Source organism: Bactrocera dorsalis, chromosome 5 (genome assembly GCF_023373825.1).
Source record: "Bactrocera dorsalis isolate Fly_Bdor chromosome 5, ASM2337382v1, whole genome shotgun sequence".
NCBI classification, from domain to species: domain Eukaryota; kingdom Metazoa; phylum Arthropoda; class Insecta; order Diptera; family Tephritidae; genus Bactrocera; species Bactrocera dorsalis.
In genome coordinates, this window is record NC_064307.1 from 41,282,586 (window position 1) to 41,310,203 (window position 27,618).

A 27,618-nucleotide genomic window follows, 5' to 3' on the forward strand; every position below is an offset into this window, starting at 1 on the left:
TTGAATCAAAAGTGCACAACTAGAAAGAATCTAGTTTTTAATGATCTTTGATGACAAATCTGCATATTTTCTTATGTAAAAACATTTACATTTTAAAGCCGTTAATTAAATTTTTTTCTGAATGCATTATTTGCAACCCTGATGGTAGGTTAGTAATAAAATACGGCAGCACCAATTTTACGATATTGATAAGAACGGTAACAGCTGTTAAAAATGTCAAATTTGATAATTGCGCTAAATTGTTTTTACTTAACACAGTAGAAACCTTAATTCCCTCGTAGCATTTATAAAATATTTATTTTAATCAATTCATTCCAACACAAGCACTGCCCATTCTATCCATACTTTTACTTATCAGATTAAGCTAAACATGGGCAACGATGACAAGTTGGAGTATATTAAAAGTAAAATTGGAACTTTTCCGGATTTCCCAAAGAAAGGCATTGTATTCCGGTAAATAAGTTGAGATGAGATCATACATTTGACTAAAGTTTATTTTGCTTTTAGTGACATTTTTAGTGCGCTGAGAGATCCAACTGCCTGCAAGTACTTGAAAGAAGTGCTTGTGCAACTAGTTAAAGAAAAATGTCCAAACGCTGAAATAATAGTGGGTTTGGAATCACGTGGTTTTCTATTCAATTTTATGGTAGCGACCGAATTGGGTATTGGTTGTGCACCAGTGCGTAAGAAGGGCAAATTACCCGGTGATCTCATATCTGTGGAATATGTGCTGGAATATGGAAAAGTAAAATAATTGTTTATAGAGTAATTTATAATTTTTTCTATTAATGTTTTATTCTTTGTATTTATTAGGACATTTTTGAAATGCAAGCCAACGCGATTAAACCGGGTCAAAAGGTTATAATCGTTGATGACCTACTCGCCACTGGTGGCTCGCTTAAAGCTGCGATTGAGTTGGTGCGCAAAGCGGGCGGCAACGTAATTGGTAGCTTTGTAGTGTTAGAACTTGAAGATTTACACGGTCGTGATAAATTAGATTGTGATGTATATTCTCTAATCAAATATTAAATTAGAGAAGCGCTGATGTTATACCATCCACTATGTGGACACAGTTAAAAAAACGCCACACACTACTCAGACGAACTCAGTGAAACTTTTTGGTAATTACCAATTTATCAATAAATAGATTCAGGGTTTTGTAAAAATAAGAATTTTATACATAAACGACATTAAAATAATTGTAAATACGTGCATAAATATATATATATATGTATAAATTTAACGAGAAACCGGAAGCAATAAACAAAACACTATTTTGTTAAAGTAAATCAAATGTAATTGTGTGTTTTTTTATTTTTCTGTTAGTTGCTCGAAATGTATTTGTAAAGATAGTGAACATTTCGAGATTGTTAGTTTGATTATAACAATAAATATTCCCATTAATTAAAACATATATGTACTTTATACGCATGTGTATAGATGTGTGTATGTTTATATTGACTAAAGCTTCATAAAGTGCTCTAAAGAACTCGTCATACAAATATTTACACATGCTTATACATAGCAATATCAGCAAATTTATTTTTTAAGCGATAAGGAAGATTGATCCTAAATGTATGCAACGATTTAATAGTGATTGACATGTAAATAGGCAACGATGAAGCTATATGTAAGTAGATATGACTGCAATTCGAATTATTCAGGAATTTATCTCAAGTTTAAGTGTCCATGGCAGCATAAAATAAAATCAAACTCTGGAAATGAGACGTAATTTAGACGAATTTATGCAGAGGACCTCGAAGATTGACCAGGCAACAAGACCCTGACACAACGCGTTCCCACGACAACTTACGATATCTCTGACTCCAAGATAATCTGGTCTACCTAAACCGATCGAGCCGAATATTTACACACCAGAGAAGTATCTTTTAAGCTCTGTGGCATTCCTCAAAATTATTTTTCAAATTCTGACGCTACAAAAGCAACAACTCTATATACATAAGCAATGTTATCCAAGTTCTACAGCTCTGTTATGCTAAGTTTGTCTCGAAAAAATCGAAAAAAATTCCTGGTCGGCAGAAATTCCCTGTTGAGCTCTCTCGGAGAATGCCGGCTGGTATACCGTAGTCTTTCCCCACAACCGTCGGGTCTAAGTAACCGGAACCCCCCTCTATTTATCAGGCCAAGGACTGTCAACTCGGAACTATGCCTCGAATTTACTTCAGGAATGTATTCCGACGTTACAACAACAACAACAACACATAAAGCAGTAGTACGACGATGGCGGGGATGGATTGGTAACAGTTCGCACCTGTTGAGGTTGAGGTTGGGTCTAGCTGACATGGCTGGGCGACCAGTCTCGAACGATGCTTACGAATACAAAAACCTCGTGCAATTATGATAACCTTACTAGCGAAGCAAGCGGACCGAGTTTCCTCTACACTCGTGGATTAAATCATAAACAAATGTAACAAAATTCATAAAAAACAAAAGGAGTCCGGATCTCCTGTAAGAAAACTTAAAGGAACTACCTGCTTAGGGTAAAACTTCATCCGTACACCAATCAGCAGCTTACAAAGAAGCTCCAGAACTCCATTGATTACGCGAAGGCGGTTCTACCCAGTTTTAAACTTGAACTGCCAGCAGAGGAGCCAAGAGACAGAGGTCAGCTGAAGAGGCTAAGCTGTGGTGCGACACTCGCATAATCATTTTCTGATGAGACCCTGAACCGCATTATAATTGGTATTCTGAATGAGGATATCCCTAAGAAAAAATTCCCAGAGCCCAAATGGAAACGGGTGCAAGCTGCGCTGACAAACGTGGCGCTGGAGGTGCTTCTAAGCCATCCGGGTCCGTCACCGTCATGCACCGATGACGGATGGTACACACGTCAAGTCAAAATTATTGTTTGCGACGACGGGCGAACTTTATAAAGCTGCAATAGTCACAGTAGGGGGGTTTTCAAGGACTTCGTAGCAGAATCTTGTGTGGAAATCAAAAGGGCTACATTGCAGATCCTTCTACAACTAACAAAAGAATTCATTGAAAGCTGGCGAAAAGTGGCTGAAAGAAAAATTATGGATTTACGAAGGTGAGAATCATAACCTACAAGTCTGACGCCGATGTTGCAGGTAGTCTGCATCGGATATAAGCTTGCAGACAAACTCTCAACACTTTACACATAGTGAGAGCTATAGAGCGACTCTCAGGAAGATGCAGTTAAAACATTTGTTAATGCGTCTTCTCGAAATTAATCTTCGTCGCAGCACACTAACTTCAGTAGTCGTACCAAATATTCTTCTTCATCTTTAATGGTGTAGACACCGCTTATGCGGTTATAGCCGAGTTAACAAATGCGCGTCAATCGTTTCTTCTTTTAGCAATTCGGCGCCAATTCAAGAAGGAAGTTTCCTCTTCGTGTGCATTCCCCGGCGGGTATTGCGTCGAATACTTTCAGAGCTGGAGAGCTTTCATGACCTAGCCAGCTCAGCTGATGTCTCTTTATTTGCTGAACTATGTCGATGTCGACGTTGCCAAAGATATTCGACGTTGCTAAAGAGCAAAGAACCATAAATCTTGCCATCTCATCAGGTGTGATTGTCACCGCGCAACACCGGGGAGAGGATGAATCGCCTTCTCACTTTAGCTTGCCTTCAAACAGATTTTTTTTTTACTATCCAGTTGACTCTTGGTCTAAGAAGTTATGAGCTGCTGGAGCCATATGTAAAAGAATCGTTTTTGGCCACTGCCAAGTGAATGGCGGTTTTAGAACTTTCCTCGCTTGCGTGAACTCCATACTCCAAATACTAAATGTTATTGACCCATTTAATCATCGAAGTAACATTTCTCGGCCTGATAAATTCCGGGTCAATACTGATAACGTAGAGTCGGCTGTTGAGAGAATTGCAATGCTCAATGACTCACACTCATCTAACAGCCCTCATCCTATGGTGCGACTCCGTCGAACCTCCGCGTTTTCTGCCTTTGATGACAAACGGGTTGATCTTTACTACTCTAACGGGATTATAACAATAACATTACAATAGGGGTATTCAGACCGAACTTGTTAATCTGGTAGTTTTTGCTGTACATCAGTAGTAGGTGTAAATTTTGTTTCAAAACTATCATGCTTGCCGGTCTGGTACTTCGTTACTCAGTAAAACGATAATCTGTTAATTTTACAAAAACAAAACTCACGTAAAAAACTACCGAGTATCGATTAATGAATTAATAATGCTGGTCTGAATACCACTAATAATAACAACATGGCTCAGTTATCGTGAATGATTGTGCTCAGATTGAGCTATGGATCTAGCTACTTTCTAAAGCCAGTCGCTGCGAGATAAAGCTTTATATTATAATGTGGACCAGATGGCATAAGGTTAATTAATTAATTTATAATATTGTATCACACATCAATTTCAGTACATACATGTATATGTATTACATATGTACGTGCATTTACCTTCTGTTGCCGCTTTGCATTGCAAAATCTTTGATTTCTGCGACTTGAGACCCGTTTGTTTACAAATAAAGCGGAAGCTTTGGCCTTTGTAAACAATTACTAATACAAAGAAAGCATGAACCACGGAAATACACCACGCATGTGTAAGTTAAGAGGAGGCGCCGAGAGAGAATATGGACAAAGTTGTGCTCAACCAGGCACAGCAGAGAGACAGAGAGCAAGAAATGAAGTCAGCGGCTCACAAGAGCTTAATGACGGAGAGTGGACGCCGATTACTGATAAGAGGTGCTACTCCTTTATCAAACAACAACAAAAGCAACAACAATTTGAAGTTACCAAACATGCGTTTTACAATTTTTAGGGGTTGAAAATGAAAGCTTTCTGCAAAATTGTTTATATTGAGTGGGAGAGAGAGTTCGTGGCAATAATTTGTGAAGCATTTTTCTAAGCAAATTTATTGCGAATTAATATTTAATCCAGCAAGTGCTAATATATGTAAGTGGCGAACAATTACAAATTACAAGCTTAACTAGAATTTAATTATCGCCAACTGCCAATCAATGAAGACAGCGCAGCTGAGGGTGAGTAGGGTTCGACGGGGTGTGGAAGCTACACTTGTGGGTTACATATATGCTGGAGCTGCGCACATTCCAGCTGAAGCTTTGTGGAGCAGTCGACAAACACTGCCACCTTGCCGCCGGGGATGAACGCTAATGGCGCGTGGACGCGGCGGAGAGCGGCGGCGGCGCGGTAGTGGGCTTGTCGTTGCTGCTTTTGTGAGATTTGCGCGCTTTTGCTACTGTAGCCAGAGCTGGCACGTCCGTTGGGTAGTTGTTTTTGTTGTTGCTTTTTGCTGCTTATATATGCGGCATTTGTTAGTTGGCACTGACGCCACATACAAACACACACACATATAGAAGCACATGTGTACGAACGCTTATGTTTGTTTGTGCGGCACTCACTGCGGCGCAGCGGCTGTTGGCATTTGCTGGCTTTGCCAAAAGTACTCGCACTAATTTCGATTCAGTACACTTTCACACGAGCGCGAGCGTTTTGCAGAGCGCGCATAGCAAAGTTGAAAATTAATTTATTCATTAATAGAAAAACACAAACCAAATAATAACAACAACATATTGTTAAAGGTGCGCAACAACATCACAATTAAAGCCTAAAAGTAAGCGCTTCAAATTTATAGAAAATCAACAAAGAAATATGTGCGTGTGTGTGTGCAAAATGTTTATGTGAAAAATTAATAATTCATAAATCAGAATAGAAGTGTTGAAAAAAGTTATGTGCAAAATTATACACTGCAGGTTGTTGTGGCAGCAGTGTAGCAGAAAAAAACGAATATGAGCATATTTTATTGATTGTGTTTTCTCGACTCTTACGAGTGTGCATTCCGTTGTTTTTTCATGGTTTTTTATTTTTCTTTCATTTTTGGTGGTTTTGGCCAAATACGACCCAGTGCTCTTCGCTACATACTACTAATACTACATACATACATATGTATGTACTTGCACGAAAATCAATTTTGAAACAAAAAGGTTGTTCTGTAATTGTGTATGTGTATGTACATGTGTGTGTAAGCAATAAATCGATTAATTTAAAAAATAACACTTTGCTTAATTGAGAATATCCAAATATTTGAAGCTTTTTAATTCGAGCAACAGCTAATTTTTTAGCTTAAAACACTGTATATAACAGTTTTGTGCGGAGATATAAGTATATGCTAAATGTGCTAAATATTTAAGAAGTGCTTATTTTAATAGTTTATAAATCTTTTGTTCTTATATTTTATTTATTACTTATTTAATAAATAACATTAATTCTTTTTTTAATTTTCACAATCTTAAAAAAAATATATTATAAAAATAATAGTAAAATTAATTATAAACATTTAAAATGAAATACAATACAACAAATTAAAAAAAAATGAATTTAAATTAAATTAAATTTAAATTATTTAAATTAAATTAAATTTAAATTATTTGGCATTTTAAAAATAATTTGTTAAGTTTAATTTTGGGCATTTTAAAACAATTAATTTTTAAATTTAATTTTTTAAAATATTTTGAGAGTGTAAAAGGGTATTCCAAAATTATAATATTAACTTTTGCGTTTAAAAATAAAAATCTGGGTAAAAAGAAGTCAAATAAAAAAACCAAAAAAAAAATTGTAATAGATTTGTGACCGTTTTGGCATTTAAAAAAAAATAAATTTTTTGATAATGAAAACCAGGCTTAAAATTTTTTAATATTAATTTTTGTTAAAAAAAAAAAATAAAAAACTGGTAAGAAAATTAAATAAAACACGGAAAAAAAGTTGTTTGTTAGTTTTTTTGCATTTTAAATATTTATTTTAGTTTTCTATAAATATTCTGATCATAAAAAAGGGTTTTAAACATTTTTAATATTAAGGTTTGCATTTAAAAATAAAAATTTGTTAAAAAAAAAAATAAAATAAAATAGGAAAAAATAAATGTTTGAAGTTTTCTGGCATAAAAATAAATTTAAATTTTTTGTAAAGCTTTTGAAAATGAAAACCCGTCTTCAAAATTTTTAATATTATTTTTTTAATAAAAATTTGGTAAAATAAATCAAATAAAATATGCAAAAAAAAATTTTATTGTATGGAGAATTTTTTTTGAAATTGTAAAAATAAGTTTTTTATTTTTTATAACTTTTTGAGAATAAAAAATCGGTCCTTAAAATTTTTGATAATTACTTTAAAGCGTAAATATTATTTTCTTAACTTTTTAAAAATGTAATTTAACATTAATTTAATTTAATTTACAATTTAATAAAAATAATATAATAATTGTATATACATACATACAATAATACATGTTCGGATTGCTAGCTAATATATAACGGGTTATACTCGGATATAAAAATGTAGAGGCTGCTTAAAGAAGCGTGCGTTTATAAATTGCCCAGACTTGAAAGTAAAAAAGACTTCAAACAATATTTTTGATTTTTTTTAGTTTTCAATTTTTCTATAACTCCACTTACATTAATTTATGTATAAATATTTCCGCTAAATAAATTTCTTAAGATTTGTTTCTTATAAAAATAAATAAAAATCTGTTAAAAAAACCATAGCATTAAGATGTATTTTTTCATGTATAGGCCAAGAATTGATTTTTTGGAAATGATATGAACCCCCCACAGGGATTAGTGCCAGGGGTGTGCCACTGCATGGGTGTTTTGTCCAAATAATGGGGGTCGTCACATTTGGATTGGGACTCGATTGAGCACTCTAAATGGGTCAAACCCGTGGGATTTTGCAAAATTTGCCCTACCCACCCAAAAGTTCAAAAAAAATATGGGGACATCATTCGTGTTTAGAGGTATGGGTTTTCGGCAAGTTTCTTATGTTTAAATCCCTAAATATATGAATGGCGATTTTTAAATCGCCCGCCCTGACCCGCCCTACTGATGTATATTTATGTATATAATAATTTTGATATTTACGTTTTTTTGCCATTAAATTAATAATCTCTTATTAAATTTAAAATAATAACGTTGTTTTTTTTTATTTAAAATTGACCAAAATAATCAAAACATAATTTTTGATTTTTTGTCATACAATATAATTAATTTTAAATTTTAGTCTTTAAAATTAAATAGCGCTTTTAAAAAAAAATCATAAACAAGTATAATCAGCTTTTTGATTTTTTAAATTTATCGAGGTCCTTATAAAACATGTTTTAAAAATATAGTTTAAAAAAACTTAATTTTTTTTTGCCATTAAATACATAATTTAAGTTTTAAATCAAAGGTCACTCTTAGTTTGTTATTTAAAAATTAGACAGAATATCTCAAACATACGATTGTTAACACAACTTAGATAGCCAACAAAGTTTTAATATAAATAGCGGATATTGTTTTTCAAAATGTGACTTTTTATTTATTTCCGTGTTACATTTATACGAGATAAAACATATTTTTTTTAACTTAAAAGATGACACAAAGTTTTTTCAAAGGCCACACTTAGTGTTACTTAGACTTAGAAGTCCTATGAAAACGATTGTTTGGGAAAAAAAGTTAAAAAGAATTAAAAAAAAAACAGCAATTCCGAAAAAATTTTTTTCACATATATTGCTATATGTACATCCATTTTTAAGAATACGGAGCAATTCGAAAAAGTTTTGAAAAAAGTTTTGAAAATTTTTGTAGAGATATAAGCAATCTCCGACGTCCCAAAAAAGGGTTTGAAAAAAGTTTAAAAAAAAAATTTGAGAAAAATTTTTTTTAAAAACTTTGGAGTTATATGCAATATCCGACGTGCTCAAAAAAAAGGGCTCTTCACTGCTGCGGTAATTCCGGTTTTAATCGTATCTGAAAAAAGTTTTTTTTTATGTTTTAGAAAACGCACTTAAACATAAACTGCTTTAGGTGATTAGCTGATTAAACTGGGCGGCTACACCTTAGAAGGTGGTTACACAAATATTAAAAACTACTAAATCTTAATAAATTACTTTTAAAGGAATAATCTATCGAAATATACAAAATCGATTTTTTTTTTAATTTCCGACCTATTAATTGATTGAACAATATTTTTTTTAATTTGACATGATAAACTGTGTAATTTTATAATTCAAATGTTGGTCAAAAATAATATTATATTTTTCACATTAAGAATCATTTGTTGTTCTTTAACTGTACAATAAGTAATATGCATCAAATAATTATATGTGGGCTTAGTATTAAAAATTAGCTATGAGAATTGAATTAGTTGATGTATATTATTTATTTATTTCCTTTTTTATCCATTTAAGTAATTAATTTAATTTATTGTTACGAATTTTATTCCTATTTTTTTAATTATATAATTATATTTACTGTGAGCTTGTCCTTATTACATTATCAGGGCAAGTTTTGAAAACTGTTTTAATTTTTTTTGGAAAAAAAAAAAAATTTACAAGCCTCTGATCTATGGAAAATATGCAAAATAAATCATAAATTTGGCGCAAACGATGAAAAGATCCAGCGATTTTAAATGAAAATTAATAAGTTAAAGTAATAAATTGAAAATAAATAAAAAATAATATCAAAAAAATTAAAACATACAAAATAATAAAAAGAAAATAATATTAATGGAACAGTGAAAAAAAAATAATAATACATGCCAAATATATACCTGAACAGCAGAAAAATGTTAAATCTTTTACTCACAATCAATTTTTGAAATTCTCTTCATCGCTCTTAGCAACAAAATTTGATTTGTATGCACCAATAATAGCAGTAAAAAGTACCTAAACAACACAACTTTTTCAATAATCACTAATGTTATTGAGTTGCTAGACACTAAAAACACTAGACGTTTCCATGTGAATGCACGACACTGTATATTCCTACAAATCAATTCATTGTTATTATGCGACAAGCTTACTAATTTACACACATCTGCATGTACGTATGTACGTGTGATTGTTCACATACATAAGTAGATATGAGCATGCGAGTGTAACTACCGGCTTTGTGTTGGGATTTGAGCGATCGTTTTAATTATTTTGAATTTTTTAATGATAAATAATTGAAGCAATCGCAGAGAAGGAAACTGAATCACATGCAGATGACAAACAGATGTATATCTACTTGTATATAAGTACATATGTATATACTTAGTTTTTGCAAAGCAATATATGCAGTGCGCTCCCATTTGCGAAAATAGCTCATGCGACATCGCAGCGGAGTGACAGACAGGCAATCTCTCGAGCACAGGCTAAATTATTCGACTGCCAAGTGGTGGCGGCAGTAGGCCGATGGCTATTTTCGCTGCAACGAATTCGATAGACACATATGTATGTAAATAAGTACATATGTATACAATGTATGTAGAGGCAATGAGATGAAACAACTAAGTCAATACAGGCACACACACACTTAAAGTATATGGTACATACATATGTATGTGTACTTATTGCTGCTAGCACGAAAGCAATGACGACAAATACCCAGCAGTAGCGGCTAATAAATAATGTCAAATAGAATTCGATAGATAAGATTTATTTTTATACACTCACATACAGTTATTTTTGTTAACAACAACAAAAGCACAACAAAAATACATAATAACCTTCCACGACAGTGAGTTCTCCCACTCGCTGGCAGGCAACGCCGCAGATGTTACGAGTACAATTGTGTGCATGCAAAAAAAAAAAAAACACCAAAAAAAAAAACCAAAAAAAAAACAAAAAAAAGAGATCCAAAATAAAATATTTGTATTTATTTTCAATTGTTTTCTTAAGTGTGTTTACTCTGAAAATAAGTTACCGAATATTGACCACTCCGGCTGCCGCTGTCCCCTTTTTATTAATGAATGGAAGCGCTGTGCGCTCAGCTGGGTACCAACTGGCTCGTACGTAGCCAAGTGAATTGATTTCGACTGCTAACAGTAAAAGTTGTGCAAGCAAAGAACCAGCTATGTATGTATATACATATGTATGTGTGTGCATTTGTTTGTGAATCGCACCGCGCTGCGTCTAGGTTGGCTGTCAAACGCCAGCGTTGGCAAGTAAAAAATCAATAAAATGTATGTTTTCATAATTTTGATGGTTGTTTGCTGAGCATTTCTTTACCTTTGCGCTAGCTTTTACATAATATTCTTCCGCTTCCGTTGTGTGGGTTAGGCGAAGGATAATCAGTCGTTTGAAGGCGGTTGTGAGCATAAGCAACATAATTGCGGCGAACATTTTTGCAAGCATTGAAAAATAGAAATTTATTATGTACATATGTATGTATATGTGAAATGAGTTGTACATACTAAGTACATATGTACTTAGTTGCAATATATAAGACTGTGTAAATAGGTGTGTATAGAAGAGGCTAAAAATTGTGCAAAAAAAGAATTGCAGAAAAAAAATTGAAAAAATTTAAAAGAAGTGCAGGCAGGTAACTGAAACTGACACTAATGTGCTTGTGTGTGTAGGGAAAAAAATCATTTTTTCTAACAAAAGCTTAATGCTATGTATGTATCTATGTATATGAACATGCATATGTATAGGTATATACATATAAATATGTATGCATGTTCATGCACATCTACTTTCATTGCACTCGAAATGTCGCGTGGCATATTTACCTTATCGCCAGCTGCACTATTTTTATTTCCGATAATTAATTTCGTATATATGTAAGTATACCTTTCTTAAATCAATAACAAGCCGTTTGCTGCTTGATTTAGTTACAAAAGCGGACCCTGTGAAATATCAAATAATTTACTGAGTATACCAACAAATGTGCAGCTGCATATGTATGCCATCCAAGCAAAAAAAAAATAAATGTTAGTATATGCATGGAAAATGCTGCACGTGAGCAAAATCGGTGACACAATTTTCGACCCAAATGTCAAAGCAAAAGTTTAAAGAAGCACACAAAAAGATAAAATAATAAGATCAAAAAAAATAAAATAAAACAATTAAAAGGTCCTAACCGGGTACAACGACATTTTATAACTCGTCCCAATGATAAAGTGAATAATTCGAGATTTCATTATCCGTCCATTTAAAATTAGTTGTGTATAAATTAAATTATATTATTAGCACACTTAAATAAACCTCGCTACTAAATTGTGGGCGAAAATTTATCATAATTTTAATAGTCAAAGCCTGTGGGTGCGCAGCTTTCTTTCTGCTGCAAAGTTTTCCTAAGTCGTAAAATTTTTGGTGTACTGATCTTTTTTTTGCTATAGTGAGTTAAAGCACAACATTTAGTGATTTTCCCAAAATAACATTTGTATGGGAGTAAATGCGTGGTTTATCCGTTCCTTCCATTTTTGAACTGTATATGGAAATCATTAAGGAAACGACTCTATAGTTTGGTTAAATATAGTAAAAAATGTATGTACAAAAAATTTAGTAGCTCGGAGACGCCCACTTTTCCATAAAAAATTCCACCAAAAATTTCCATAATATTGCCCCCTACTTTAATGCGATCTTTTGTGCCAAATTTCACTTTAATATCTTTATTTAGGCTTAGTTATGACCACAATTACATAGGTTTTAACGGTTTCCGCCATTTTAGTTGGGCGTTGGCAAGTAGGGGGGCCGAATTTTGCCCATCTTCGAATTAACGCTTCTCATGGAGCCATCGGAGTAGAAATACGTGTACGTAATTTTCATCATGATATCTCAATTTTTACGCTCAAGTTACCGGCTTGCATCAGACGGAGGACGGAAACGGAAACTAGGACAGACATCCGGATTTCACCTCTACTCGTGCCATTGATCACTTTAGTGAGCTGTCCCGATACATAACCAGACCTTCCCATGAATGCACGCGATCTTTTTCCCAAATCTTTCTACATAGTCTCCTTGTAACTAACTGATTTTTTTGAGGCTATAGGATTTTCATCATTAGCTATTTCCAAATCACGTGGCGTCCTTTGTCTGCAAAATAACGGTGTCACGAAAGAAAAAAGATTTGCCTCCTCCTTTGACGATTTCATCATCGGGCCCGCCAATCGGCATTTTAAGTTGAGGAAACAAGTCGCTTGGTGCAAATCCGGTTGAATTGGGATGGTCCAAGCAGTTCGAACCCCAAAATTCAGCAGTGGAATTTTTCGGGTGCGGTTCGAAATGGTGCGTTGTCTCGCGCGCGGACTTTTCTTTTTTTGCAAATGTGTGGCCGATTTTTCGAAATTTCTTCCTTTAGCTTGTCCAATAATGATGCGTAGTACGCTAAATAAGTTAAAGTTGGCCGCTTTTTTCAAGAAGGGTGAAGAAAAATAATTCCATGGCTTTCCCAAAAAAGACTCGCCATAGCTTTTCCCCAGAGCCGAAAATTCAGCTGTTTGGTGTTTTGTACGCTGGGGCTTGGTTCCCCCTTTTTCAATCCACTGTTTAACGATTGGTTTTTTTTTTCAAAGATCGCGTATAATGATGAATCCAACGTTTTCGTCGCTATCAGTTATCAATCTACGCCAAAACTTGGTCTTGACATTGCTTCTAAAAACTGAGGCCAATAGAGCTCGCTGGACAATTTTCATAAAGCGCCCACGTTTGTGGTCTAAGCGTAGCAAACTTCGCGGCAACCCAACGGCGCGGGGACAGCTTTCCCCTCTATTGGCCCAAATCTTGGTTTAATATGTGACAACAGTTTCTTTTTGACATCTTCATAATCTCAAGCTATTTCCCTAAGACTATTTACCCGTCTTGTGGGGTCGTCTAGTCACCAAGTCTGATGAACTTTTAAGCGATGTTATCGTTAGTGGATTTCAGTTTTGTTTTGGGACGCCTAGGACGTTCATCATCTTCCGAAGAAACTCCTGCGACCTACGTTTTTAAATTCAGGCCTGCCCAAAATTTTAAATCGGTGGAACGATTGCAGAGTCCACCATAACACGAGTCCAACTCATCTTTGATTTGTGGAAGGCGTATTGCCTTTCAAAAATAAAAATTTAATTACAGCCCGATATTCAATTTTTTCCATTTTGGAAATCACCAGAAATAGACTTCACAGAAACGACTGTCAACAGATAAGTTGCAAATTAAATTATCTGAAATTTTTTGTAGAGTAGCTATTATGATATGCTCAATTGAAGTAGAAACGTTTTTTCAAATATGTGCTAGCTTCACGTGTTGAGGGTCGGTTATTTATCGGACAGCCCTCGTATAACCCCTAATATCTGACTCTTTTAGTTTTAGTGACTTACAAACAACCGTTATTTTGAACAAAACTTTAATACTCCTTTCCCTAGCAACTTTTGTTGCGAGAGTAAAAAAATTATTTGTGTCCTAAACAATATAACAGCACACAAAGAGAACTCACGTCACTAAAATTATTACATCGGCATTTACTGTAATAATAATAGTCCAAGCTTTTGTGCGCAACTGTCGTCGCTTAGCGAGCCAGTTTAAATAATTTGGCAAGTTGGTGTATAAGGGGCTAATAAAAGTGAGAAAAGCCAAAAATTCTTAAAATTGAAAAATAATAAAAATTATAATTTTTTTTAATATCGTTCTAACTCAATAAGTAAGCGTGCGTTTTAAAATAAAACAATGTAACGTAACTCGAAACTTGTCATAAAGCATTTTAAAGAATAAAATCTAATATTTTTTACACTTTAAAAGCCAACATTCTTTTTGTTGATTACATACAAATTTGTTTACACAATTAACAATGCTCGCAGCCTGCCTATGTAATTTTCTGGTTCGCTATACTTTAACCGTTAAACTATATGAACCGATAAATATTTAACAAAAGTTACGAAAAGTTATAAAATATGTATTATTTTTAAAATTAAGTATCGGAGTGATCTTATCAGTAGTGTGCGATCAGTAATTTCAAGAAGGATCAAAATTTTTGTCACATATCATCCAAATGGTGAAATGTTTAGTGGAGTGCATTGAGCACCAGACAATGAATGTCAATCTACATATTTTCGGTATCATTATAGAACAAGTGAGGAGGGGCAAAATTTGGGTGTAACCGTACATTTTATGCTCCAAGGAGCAAAGCACGGAAAATATCTTCATACATATGTATATTCACAAAATCTTTATATTAAAAACTCTTGCGAAAGAATGCATGAGAAGATCGGCATATGTTATAGTATAGTATACATATGTATATGGGATAGAAGATTTGGGCAAAGAATTTGAGTCATTGTTATTCAAATTAATTCAAATTTCCATAAAAAGTGTGGGTAGATTTTTGAAATCATTTCAACGTTTTTTGGAAATGTCAGGTGGGTAATCGGAAATAACTATATAGTGCTTATTGGGAACAGAGAGGAGACGGGGTCATTACATTAGTTTTGCTATTGCTCAGGTATACTTGAGAACATATTTCATGCATTTTTATAAATATATAACTCACACACTAATCGACATATTCGGCATAAGGTTTGTTAGAATAAAGCCAGCAAATGTAGTATAGAAGTAGAGAATCGGGGTAATTTATGGACTATTCATCTATATTTTGAACCTTAAAGATATACTATAATCTAATTGTATATTATAATTGTATATTAAATATATGAGATATAAAATATTATTGACGCATTTTATCGAGTTTTGGAATTACTACTCATTATCACCAAAATATCAATATACCACTGTGAGAAAAAATAGTAAGACTTTTTAATTTAAAGTTTGAGCGGAAGCATATTTGTCGACATTTTTTTTTTAAGGTTGGTTGGACTGTCAGTGACATCTGTGCCAAAAGTAACATCAAAATAGTCATTAGTATTTAATATACGCTTCTCTTTCTGTAGTTTATAAAGTGCATTCGATGATTTTTACGATCAGTGAAATTATTCAACAAAGAAGTTCCATTAAATTTTGTATGCGGAATCAAATTTCTGTTGCTGTAACGTTCAAGTGATAATTGTTTGTAGCGAGAGCAAGAGTGTTCGATTGGTACAAATTATTCAAAGAGGGTCGAGAATGCGTTTACGACGAACCACGTTCAGGACAGCCATCAACATCACCTGATGATCAACACGCCAATAAAATAAAGGGATTGGTGCTTGATAATCGGCGATTAACAGTCAGAGATCTTACTCCCAACGTTGGAATATCGAAAGACTCAGTGAAAGTCATTTTGAAAGTTCATTTAGATCTGGAAGCACGATTGGTTCCAAAATCGCTCAATTTTTTCGAAAAACAACATCGCGTCTGTGACACAATGCTTTCAGACTACCAAGATATTGGAAAACGTATTATTACTGGCAATGATCTATGCTTAGAGCCTGGAAACAGACGCTTAATCCGTTGAATATCGTGCCAAAGGTGACCCGAAGCGGAAAAACCTCGTCAAAGCAAATCAAAAATGAAGGTTATGTTGACAGTTTTCTTCGATTATCAAAGTCTGTTGCACTCCGGATTCCTTCCGACCGACCAAGCTGTCAACAAGAAATACTTTTTGAGTTTTATGCGTCGATTCCGCGCAGCTAATGGTTAAAATAAAACGGAGTTATGGGCGACTGTCTTGATTCTTTGAGAGTTTTTCGCCAAATTTTCTACCAATAATGTGCCGGAACCACCGTATTCGCCTGATTTGGCACCGTGTGACTTCAGGCTATTCAACAAACCCAAACGACTGCTTCGGTGAAACCGTTTTGAGTAATTTGAAGACGTGAAGCGGTACGCTCATTGAAGGCTATTCCGAAAATTAACTTTAACAACTCTTTCGAGGATTGAAAAAAATGTTGGCATAAGTGTACCGGGCCAAGGGGGCTTACTTTAAGGGGAAGGAAGTAGATTTTGAAGACTAAATTTAGAATTTTAAAATTATGACTATAGTCTTACTAATTTTTTCTCATAGTAGTATATACGTTGACATTTGATACTACTAAGCAGAACAATATTCTGCGACAAATGCTCGCTCTTCTTAACTATATTGAATCTCCTTAAGTCAAGATTGAAGACTGATTTCGCAATTTATTTCTCCGAGATTCTTAATGGTACTTCCCTGTTTTACTTGTCATCTGTTCAGTAGCCCATGAGCTTTCAATGCTGCTCAAAGAAAACGACGAGACCATTTCTCAATAAGCAAATAGAGTTACAGATCATTTTTAGCATGGTACAAAGCATCAAGTTTAATAATTCATGATTTCGCACATTTTTTGTGATTTTTCCTCCACACATTCGCACCTGTCTAATCGCTCTGGGTTCAATGAGTGCACAAGCCAAAGTTGGCTGTTAGTTGCATTTCGCCGCAATTCATGAATTTAATTGTGATTATCTTGCTTTTCAGCTATTGTCTGTAGCGTGTTCGTGTAGCAACTAGGAAATAGCAGAAAGTGCGCATAAAGATATACCTGCAAAACATAAGCAATAACGGTGTTACAAGGAAATCATACCGCATGTTGTGCAATTCATATCAAAGCAGCGGCAACAACAACAGCAGCAAACAACAACTGGCGTTGTAGTGTCATCGCGAACAGTGTCGGTTAAATAAATGTGGATTAATAGCCCATATTGGCGCGCCATCCGGCGATGTTTATTCATTTTCGTCGCTATCTCGCTGCTGCCTTTGGCGCTCGTCTATATGGTGCGCCTGGACCAGGCCTATCGCCTCAAAGGATATGAGGTGAGTGCACAGTACAAATATATATACATATACATATTTACAGAAATACATTTTAGCTTATCATTATTTATGTATGATGCTTTTGTAATTAGCGGTAAACTGCATTTTTATCTCGCCAACACAACAACAATTTATTATGTTTAAGCTTCCAACGCTCGCAAATTCTCGTTTGTTTTGAGCTAAGCTCCAATCTTATCGCTCGCGCTGATAATAAAGCTAAGGTTTAAAGTCAATTTGATCAATAGTCGCTGTATTTATATTGCTAGTTTTTATTGTTGTTGTTTTTTGCGTGTGTTTACTTTTTGTTGTTATATTAATTTGCTCTTTTATTGCATATTAAAAGTGTTAATCTAGAAAAAAAAGTTTGTAAATATTTTTAACACATCTCCGAGCTTCGTGGCACACAACAACTTTTACATTAGCTTCGTCACACGTCGTTGCCAAGTTACCGCTATATAGTATATGAATACACTTGTGTACATAAGTACTCTATCGGTTGAATAGCTGTTAATAAGGTGCAAATTGATGATTTTAAGTAAAACTAAGGAAGAAGAAGAACTTATTTAATATCTTATAAAATGCTACAGTCGAAACTCAACCTCGAAAAATGTCGATAATTTACAATAATTTAATATCCTTTAATTATATATATTCCACAGAGTATAACAGTTAAGTGTGGAGGTCTTCCACGTTCTCTGTTTCCTCAGGCGGATATTGCGTCCAATACTTAGAGCTCGATTGCTTTCCTCCATTCTGTAACATCCTTATATAATCGGCATGTGTGCATTTGGCTCTGAGTTCTTACTCGGGAAGAGCGCTTTCAATAGCTTCAACTTCACTATTTTCCACTGTTTCTCTGACATCTATATACGTACCATCGGATTACTGTAGGCGATGTGCACCACGATCAGAGGTCGCTTCCCATTCACATTGGCTGACGCCGTTGCATTGGAAGTTGTTGGCTTGTCGTCCGCATGCTTGACGTTCTGCTTTTGGGCTAAGTCCCAAAACTTTCTCTTTTTCGTTGATGCCTCCAGTTGATTCTCTGTCGAACGCTGCCTCTTTTCAGCGATGTGCTGCTTTAAGCGATTTGCAAATGCTGGATCCGAGGCACTGCACCATACTTGTGGCGAAATGTACACAGCTCTTTTTCGCCCTCTCTCTAGCCCAAGCTAACCGTTTCACATTCTCTTCCTTTTGATTGGACTTGCTTTTGAGTGGGCTACATACCATATACCGACAACCGTCGTGCTTAACCTTCAGTCTCTCATTGCTTTAACATCTTCCGGGGCTTTCTCTTGTTGCCAGAGTTGAAACCCTCGGTTATCTGCTCAAGAGAGCGCAGACACTCTTCTTTCTTCTTCACAGCGCTTTCTCCAGTCTGGTCCGTTTTTTGTTATTGTTGTAGAGGCATAAAACATTCCTGAAGCAATTTCGAGGAATAGTGCCGAATTGACAGTCCTTGGCCGGATAAAAATTCGGGTCCTTAGACTGTCGTTGGAACACATTAGCTGTAGAGCTAGCTTGGCAGTAGTAGTTATTACAATCACCGCAGCCTGCTCTCGTTGTAATGAAGGTGTGGCCGCTGGCGGCACTGCTTGTCATATCGCTGCGACCGCCGGTGGTAGCAGTCTCGTCTCCTATCGACGTTTGGGCTGATATCCCGGCCTTCTTCATCACTTCGTTTCCATTTTGAGCTTTGACATCGGAGATCTCTACCTCTAGCATTTTATATCTACTGCCAGGTACTTCATTAGTAATGTTTGTTATATTCCGCCATTCACTTTCTTCTGAGATTGCATATAAAGCAATTCATCATGAGGAAATACACCAGCCTTCGATGGACGACGCCTGTATGCAATGTCATGATTCAGCCAGTCCAAAAGTAGCTTGAGTCTACGACATTACAAGCACCGACACCCATTGCCCTCGGTATTTTGTTTTATATGTAGTTATTTAAATAGAAGTATTCGACGCAGTACCCGCGGGGGGAAGGAGGAAGACCTCCACTCTATAGGTACTACAACGAACATTTTAAGCAAGTGAGATCCTTCTTAGGATCGACCTTTTAACTTAACCTAACCTAATCTAACCCAATATGGTCATCAAAAGTTCCTATCGATATAGAGATAGTTTCCTTATTGGTAAGGCATACAGAAAGATGCATACTTGAACCATTTAGCACTTAGATAATTATTAGAGACTCATGGGAAAATAACTCTCAAGTCATTGGCCTTCAGTGTTCGTTACTAATGGTAACAGTGGCTCCATCTAAAGATTGAACGAAATATAACTCAATAATCTATTTAACTTGCGAACCACACGGGAAATTACTTGTTCCGGTTGGTAGATAGATAAGGGCAGTGTCTTAGAACTGTAGCTATGGAAATATGACAATTTTATTATTTTACGGATCAGTTAATTCCAAATCAAGAATCCAGAATTGTGAATCACCGCCGAATAGAAGCTGAAGCTAAAAATGTGTGTTCTAATTAATTTTCAGCTTTTGCGAGAATAAACTATACTAAATAAACATATGAGAAACAATTGTGTTTACTTAAACAGCTGTTTAGTCAGGTTTTTCTTCAGATATTGCTATACTAATTAAGGTAACAGCCTTCAGATTATTTAAATAATACTCGTACCGTTACTTGTGATTTAGACGCGGTTATCGTCTGATTAAGAATTATTACACGTTATGTGGTGATTATTGAAAATACCTCTCGGAATCATTCGTTTTTATGAGACTAATGACCTTTGTCATGTGAATAATTTTTAGTATATTCGAAGAATACCACGTGTTGGCCGGTTTAATATGCTCCCGGCCTCGTCAAAATTTTGTAATAATAAATATAAGTACTTTATTAGTTTTCCAATAATTTGAAGGTTTTGTTTATGTAGCATAGTTGGATTATAGTGAAATATGCGTAGTTTTGTTCGATAACTAATTGCCATTTTAAAGATAATTTTATATGCCACTCTCCAGGACAGTGGAAAGAAAACCGATATCCACCCTTAGAATGCGAGCCCGGGAGGAATTGTCCCCAATCTCCCCCACACTCAGACACTGTCACTCCCATTGAAACCGTCGTCGCTATTAGCAAAGTACTTATTCAGTTGATTTTTACCACTTTTTAGGCAAAATTTTCAACTACAAAATTATTTGCCCTACATAGGAATAAGCAGTATTCATTGTCGCCTGATATTGACTATAAAGTGGACGAATAAAGACCCACGAACCTACTTTCCTGAGCTTCTGGTTAGTCACCATTCATGTATATTATATGGCCTCTCTCACTAACGCAAACTGGCCGCATCTGCTGCTTTCTTCAGATGATCAACTTGTTATCAGTACAGGTCTGAATTAAAAGTTTGCCGATAGGAGAGTAGCTCAAAGTAGATGGTTCCCTGCTCATCTCACTAACCAGATAGCAAAGCAAGGCTTAGTCATCATTCATTGCGAGCTCATCTCGATTCAACCACGATCGTTTTCGCTTGACTCACGATTTTGCAGCGATTGTAGGTGGAAATTTGGTCCATGCGATTTTTAGAAGCTAACCTATGTATGGCACCTATAATTCGAGCTTTTTTGCGTCAAGTCTTATTTAAATTGTTTAAAAGATTTCTGCGAAATATTTAGCTCCCAACCAATCGAGTCAATGCTTATGGTTATTGATATTTTCGGTAATTGATTCCAGGTGTGGTGTAGTTCGACGAAACCAAAATTTCTAGTGTATCAGGCAATTTTCTGTTCACTGGTCTCTGTCTTTTCCGCGTGCTCAAACTATACTGAGTCAAGGAATCACGAAACCGCCTCAGAAGTTTAATTTAGAAAAAAAACAATAAAGTCCTATTCTTTACATATGTAGCAATAACAGAAGGTACAAACATTTGTTTCCCAAATAACTTGGAATTTAGCTGCTGGTCATAATTCTTAATTAATTTTACAGACGTATTTACTGCCGCCTCCACTCGAAGCAAAAGTGAACAGTGCACTTATAGAGCAAAGTAAAATTTCCTTCATAAATATTTACTTGTATATTTGTGCATAAACAGCAACTTGTGTAAATTCAAGTGCAAAATAAATTCGAAAAATTCTCCTACTTTTCTCAATTTATGCGCATATTTTAGCGCTGGGGTATGTTTATCTACACAAAAATATGTTTATTTAATAAATATTGTATAAAATAAATATTTTGAGGCTAAAGCTAATGAGCTCTTAACTATCGCCTTTTCTTGAAACAGATAATAATAATAACCAAAGTAATTACTAAAATTGTTTATCGCAAAAATTTAGTATGTATATGTATTGTTATATACTTATATATGTGAATGGTATTAAATATTATATATAAGTTATAAGGCTCGGGATTTGACAACCTAAGTTGATTTAGCCGTCTGTATATACGACGACATTGACATAGTTCAGCGGCAGCGACAGCGGCTACGCCTAGGTCATGTTGTCATGTTGTCCGGATGGACGAAAACACTCCAGCTCTGAAAGTATTCGACGCAGTACCCGCCGGGGGAAGCAGAGGAAGAGGAAGACCCTCACTCCGTTGGAAGGACCAAGTGGAGAAGGACCTGGCTTCGCTTGGAATACTCAATTGGCGCCAAACGTAGTAAGAAGGAATCTCGAACTGGCGCGCGGTTGTTAACTCGGCTATAATCACGTAAGCGGTGTCTACGCCAATAAAGGAAGAATATAGCGAACTTCTTCCTTATTGGCGTAGAAATCGCTTAGCCGAGTTTACAACAGCGCGCTAGTCGAATACTCTTTGTTCATCGAAAGAAGACTCTACTTCTCAATTGAGATATTCTGCGTTGGTCCTTCCCGATCCTGATGGAGCTTTTGCTATTGCTCAACGCCCGTTTACATAGCCGTCATAGTTTTGCGGAGATACCAAATTCAGACATAGCGGCAGCTACTTTTCGTGCTGTCAAAAGTAGTTTTGAAATCGACAAAGAGATGACGAGGAGCCTTTTTCAAGATTTGTTGTTGTTGATTTTCCAGGTCTGAAGACACACTGATAAGGTCCAATTACTTTCTTTAAATTTCACATAGTACGCCCGATAGAACCTTATATGCGATGTTGGAAAGACTAATTCCACGTGTTTGAATAGCCGCTATCGGCCAGCTTGTCAAGATTTTCATGCTTACGCATTTCGCCCTCTATCTTTTTTTGGCTACAAATGCGTCCCGCTTCCCTCTTCAGCACCCGGTATCTATCCCGTACCGCACGTGTTGCAGTCCAATGCAACGTTGCGAGGTAGGCAGTCTGTTTATTTCTGCTCCGATACAATACTCCTCATCGTACCAGCTATTTTGCCTTTTCAAAAAACCAATGATTTCATTTGCAGCTGTACCTAAAGAGCTTGACATGTCGTCTCACGGTTCACTTACGAACAGAAAATCGTTCGGCTGTCTCTTCCGTCTCTCCCAACAGGATCGATCTGGTTAATGGCTTTTCGATGCGGAGACAGCAAGGTAGCTTGTTGAATTTATCAATGCTGGAATCTAATACAGCATATTTCGGGCCCCGGCAAAGTCCTCGTTGAGGCTGAATTTTACCGACTGTTGTGTCAAAGATACCTTCTTTGCCCACCCTGACGTTAAAGTCGCCATAGGTGCGCTCCAAGCGCTCATAGTAGAAGGCATTCTTGGTCACATTGTCCTTGTCTTCCGTCGGGCATGGGCAATATGTTGAAGATCTTCGCTTTAATGCGGATTGTGGCTAGATTTTCATCTTCTTTCCTTTATATGGCCACTGTAGCAAATGCTACAAGGACCTACTCGTCTCAGTCCTTGTCTCGTCTATCGCACTTCTTGGACGGCGGTGATGTCAGCATTTACTGTTTGGGACATCAACCGGCAGGGCAGCGACTCCTTTCCAATTAAGGGACCGGACATTCCAGGTGCATGCCTTTAAATCGTAATCCTTAATCCTTGCGTTTGCCGTGATCGTCATATAGCATATACATAGCTGTAGTAAAAACTGAAAGATCTTCTTTATTTAAGGAGATATCTTCACGAAATTTGGCTTGGATGTGTCCTAAGAAGTGTTATAATTTGCAAACAAATTGTTCAAATCAGACTTCTTCAAATACATACATATGTATGTATGTAAGTCAAAATCAAGATAAAGTTCTTTTTATACCTTATTAAGCTATAAAAAATAAAGCTGTGAAGGGTATTATACTCGTAGTTTCGGTTAAACCAATGTTAATTTTTTTTTGTTCTACTATGTAGGTATTTACTTTAAATATGGAAAATTTTTCAGAAAACATTTGTTTAAATATTTGTACGTGTTTAGATAGAAACAAAGCTCACAAATTCATAAAATTATAATATACATAATACATATGTATGTATGTATAAATCTATAAGAAAGTTCGTATATGTTTATAATTAACTATACGCAAAATGTACAAGTTTTGTCAAATTACAGACGTAAACGCTCGGTCATGCGTGACCTTGTCCAAAGCGCCGTCGTTGAGTAGACTAATTAATTTATTCTTTAATTACTTTGTGTGGACAAAAATAACAATACTACGTCATTGCTATTTTCTAGCAGAGGAATAAATTATTCTTACAAAAAATTGAGAGTCATGGACAATTTTGCACCCAATTAGACTTTCAAAAGAATAGCATAAAATGAAATCATCGCCACTGCGTGTGTGTGAAATTTTCAGTGGATGTATGAAGTGAATGGAATAAGCTAAAATAATGCAAGTTTTTTTAGTTAAAAAAAAGTTATTTTTTCGTTTAAAATATATATTTTCTTTATATGCCTGCCATTTAGCGAAACATGTACATATGTAAAGCTAAAAATTTATGAACTTTACTAGCAAGTATTATGGCAGTCCGTGTAGGCCTTTTTGAAAAATAAAAATGACTTCTGAACATTGGCACGTCATTTTACATATATTAAAATATCTAGAGCAAAATTTATTGGATTATGCATGGCTTCCGGCTATAAATTAATGGAAAACGTTGTATGTTATGTACTGCTACCAACCCTTGTTATAGTACATACATATAGCATACGGGGCAAGTATGTGAAATTCAGGCAACCGTTCAAGACCAGTTACATACATCATTTTGTGAGTTTTAGAGTATTAATACGTTTAATTCCTTAAAAAAATATTCGGTTATCATGCTGTGGTAACGGTTACGTTCTCACTGGCATCAGTTATGAAGAAATATAGACCGATGTTTCCACCGGACCACAAACTACTGGAAGATGGTAGCTCTTGAATCTTTTCAGATTGCTCTTTGCCCTAAATGCGGCAATTCTGCCTGTTTACATACCACTTGAGCCCGAAGTGGACCTCATCGCTGAACAAAATTTGAAACTTTTCAAGAGCCCATAGAGCGAAGCGAAGTCGCATGGGAAGGTCGCGGCAACAGTTCTTGCCCAACTTGTATTTTTTACGATTTCAATTTAAGATCTCGATGTAAAATGTGCCAAGTCGATTGAAACAAACCGTCCGAGTTGCTGCGAACGGTACCGAATCGACTCTCCACGATCTTCGTATACACACGAAGCTAAGGCTGCTTTATTTTCTTCACTGCGTGCTAGCCGTAGTCTATTCGGTCGAATATAATCCAATAATAAGTGCTGGGTGTCAAGATAAGTGATGATGTTGCGAATAGTACGCTCAGTAGGCCGATTATGTTGACCATAAACGAAGCGCGCGAAACACATAAAGTTGAACGAATTGTACACATTGTTAAGGTGTAAATCTTTCAATGATGAAATATCAAACAATGCTGAACAAAAATACTATGACAGCTTGACACGACTCACACGTAATCTGTCATAAAAAGGCCATTGAAAAAAGTACCTATACTTGGATCAGCTGTTAAATCTCTAAAAACAAATACTTTTACTTTAAACAGTACTTTATAAAAATTTAAACTCAGCGTTCTTTTCAGTGTTTCTAGTAAACTGTAAACAATGTCTGGTTATTGATATTCGCACTACCAAATCCTTTTATAGTAGTCAGGATAAAAAGTCCGGCAACTATACATTATTATTCCTCTTACAAAATATTGGTGCTACTTTTCCCTGACTACAAATATACTCACCTCGAAATACCGTAATCAACATTTTAAGCCACTCTTTGTAAAAGAATATATCTAATCAATAAACAAAGAGCACATGATCTAATTAGTTATAAACACTGTCTGCTGAGCTACTTTTCAATAGTTGCATCAATATACATATATGTTTAGTATGTATTACAAGTAAAGTACAGAAATCACTTGCAAGTTCCGTCCAATAAACCAAGCTAACGGTTTATCGTTTTTAATTAGCGCCAACTGGCACACACACACAAACATACAATTGGTTGTGCTAATCCGTCCATGCAAATAAGCTACTATATCTTTTTACTGTTCGTCTTCCGGGACCTCTAACCAAACCTCATACACACAAACACATACACACACACATACACATGTATGCAAAAACATTCGAGGAAGACATATCAACGAGTTATTGTCACTCTGCTTGCACTTGACCCTGGCACTACTGACCACGACAGCGATTACAGCGCATTGGGCGAATAGCTGCGATTGAGGGGCAAAGCCATAAACTTGTATATTGCATTTGTATGCATTCACACACCCACACACACACACGCACTCACATATGTCCACTTATAAGCTGCTTTGAATGCTTTTCTTTGCTTTATACGCCACTTTGGAAATTTGTTTACGACTTTTTGTTGTTCTGTCATTGTTGCTGTTGTTGCATTCCAGTAGCATTTCGCTGAATGCATCTGAATTTACATTTGTATTGTCGGAGCAATTTAGTGACTTTGGTGTTGCTAGCGGAAAAGCGTGTAGGAAATCAAAAAGCGAATGACATATGTACATGTACATATGTGTTTATCTATATACATACATACTTTCTTACATAAAAAGACACATATTTGCTCTCCTTAAAATGTTGTGAATAAACAAATTTCTATACAAATCACTTTTGTACACATTGTTATTGTATACACAGACATACTTGGTTTTTTATTCGATGTAATAGATATTGACATTAAGTGGTTGTTCGAGATTATAAATTATAATGTACGTGAGCTTTTAATGTCGATTTTCACTTGGTTTATTGTTAGTACACTCAAAGTCTATGTAGAAATGTCCGTACATACTACTAGAAGCAATAAATAGTAAGACTTTGTTCAATGTTATTTCGAATACTCGAAACAGTTGAATATTTTGATAAGCATATACTGAGCACAGGTTTCAGATAAGGCGACTCTTCGATCTACTGTTGCAGAAAGTACATCGAGCTTCAGAACTAAATAGAGTAGGTACCATCTTCTATAAGAGTGTACTGCTGGTGGCGTACGCCAATGATATTGATATCATCGGCCTCAACAACCGCGCCGTTAGTCCTGCTTTCTCCATAATGGATAAAGGAGAGAAGCAAATGGGTCTGGTACTGAATGAGGATAAGATGAAATCTTGTCATCAAACAAACAGTTGTCGCACTCGTGACTGACTTGGCTCTGACGTCACTGTTGTCAATTATAATAAATTATAATTTCATCTATCTTGGAACTAGTATTAACACCAACTACAATGTCAGCCTCGGAATCCAACGCAGAATAACCCTTGCCAAATGTTGCTGTTTCGGACTGAGTAGGCAATTATCAAAGTCCTCTCTCGACGAACAAAGACCAACCTCTCCAAGTCACTCATCATTCCCGTCCTGCTATATGGTGCAGAGGCTTGGACGATGACAACAACTGATGAGTCGACGTTGCGAGTTTTCGAGAGGAAGGTTCTGCGGAAGATGTGTCCTCCTTTGTGCATTAGCCGCTGTGAATATCGCATTCGATATCGCTGTGACATAGTTCAGCGAATTAAAAGACAGAGGCTACGCTGGCTAGGTCATTTCATCCGAATGAACGAAAACGCTCCAGTTGTGAAAGTATTCGACGCAGTAACCGCCGGAGGAAGCAAAGGAAAGAGAAGACCTCCAGTACGTTAGAGAGATCAGGTGGAGAAGGACCTGGCTTCGCTTGGAATCTCCAATTGGCGCCACATTGTGAAAAGAAGAAACGACTGCCACGCTGTTGTTAACTTGGCTATAATCGCGTAAGTGGCATCTATGCCAGTAAAGAAGAAGA

At 35.7% G+C, this 27,618-nt stretch overlaps 2 protein-coding genes across 5 annotated transcripts in view; both read left to right on the forward strand.

The window, feature by feature from the left end:
* The first annotated feature begins 222 nt into the window (after positions 1–222).
* Positions 223–1,299, forward strand: LOC105229025 (adenine phosphoribosyltransferase). The gene is made up of 3 exons (XM_011209072.2): positions 223–453; positions 508–745; positions 814–1,299. The coding sequence occupies exons 1-3, from the start codon at positions 371–373 to the stop codon at positions 1,027–1,029; spliced, it is 537 nt and encodes a 178-aa protein (XP_011207374.2). The 5' UTR covers positions 223–370; the 3' UTR covers positions 1,030–1,299.
* Positions 1,300–5,439: 4,140 nt separating this feature from the next.
* LOC105229026 (carbohydrate sulfotransferase 11) overlaps positions 5,440–27,618 on the forward strand; it is a 43,161-nt gene continuing 20,982 nt past the window's right edge. For 2 of the 4 annotated variants that reach the window (XM_049457354.1, XM_049457358.1), the window contains exons 1-2: positions 5,440–5,600; positions 17,131–17,466. In XM_049457354.1, coding sequence (XP_049313311.1) covers positions 17,335–17,466 — 132 coding nt within the window. In that variant the 5' untranslated portion in view covers positions 5,440–5,600; positions 17,131–17,334. Of the gene's footprint in view, positions 5,601–10,887; positions 11,241–17,130; positions 17,467–27,618 lie in introns of those variants that run through there. The other 2 variants (XM_049457355.1, XM_049457357.1) reach the window with 2 other exon arrangements.

Bases quoted from the DNA above. Each gene is read 5' to 3' on its own strand.
- LOC105229025 (XM_011209072.2), top strand. From the start codon at position 371: ATGGGCAACGATGACAAGTTGGAGTATATTAAAAGTAAAATTGGAACT. The intron at 454-507 runs GTAAATAAGTTG...TTTTGCTTTTAG, and splicing joins AAGAAAGGCATTGTATTCCG to TGACATTTTTAGTGCGCTGA. The intron at 746-813 runs GTAAAATAATTG...TGTATTTATTAG, and splicing joins ATGTGCTGGAATATGGAAAA to GACATTTTTGAAATGCAAGC.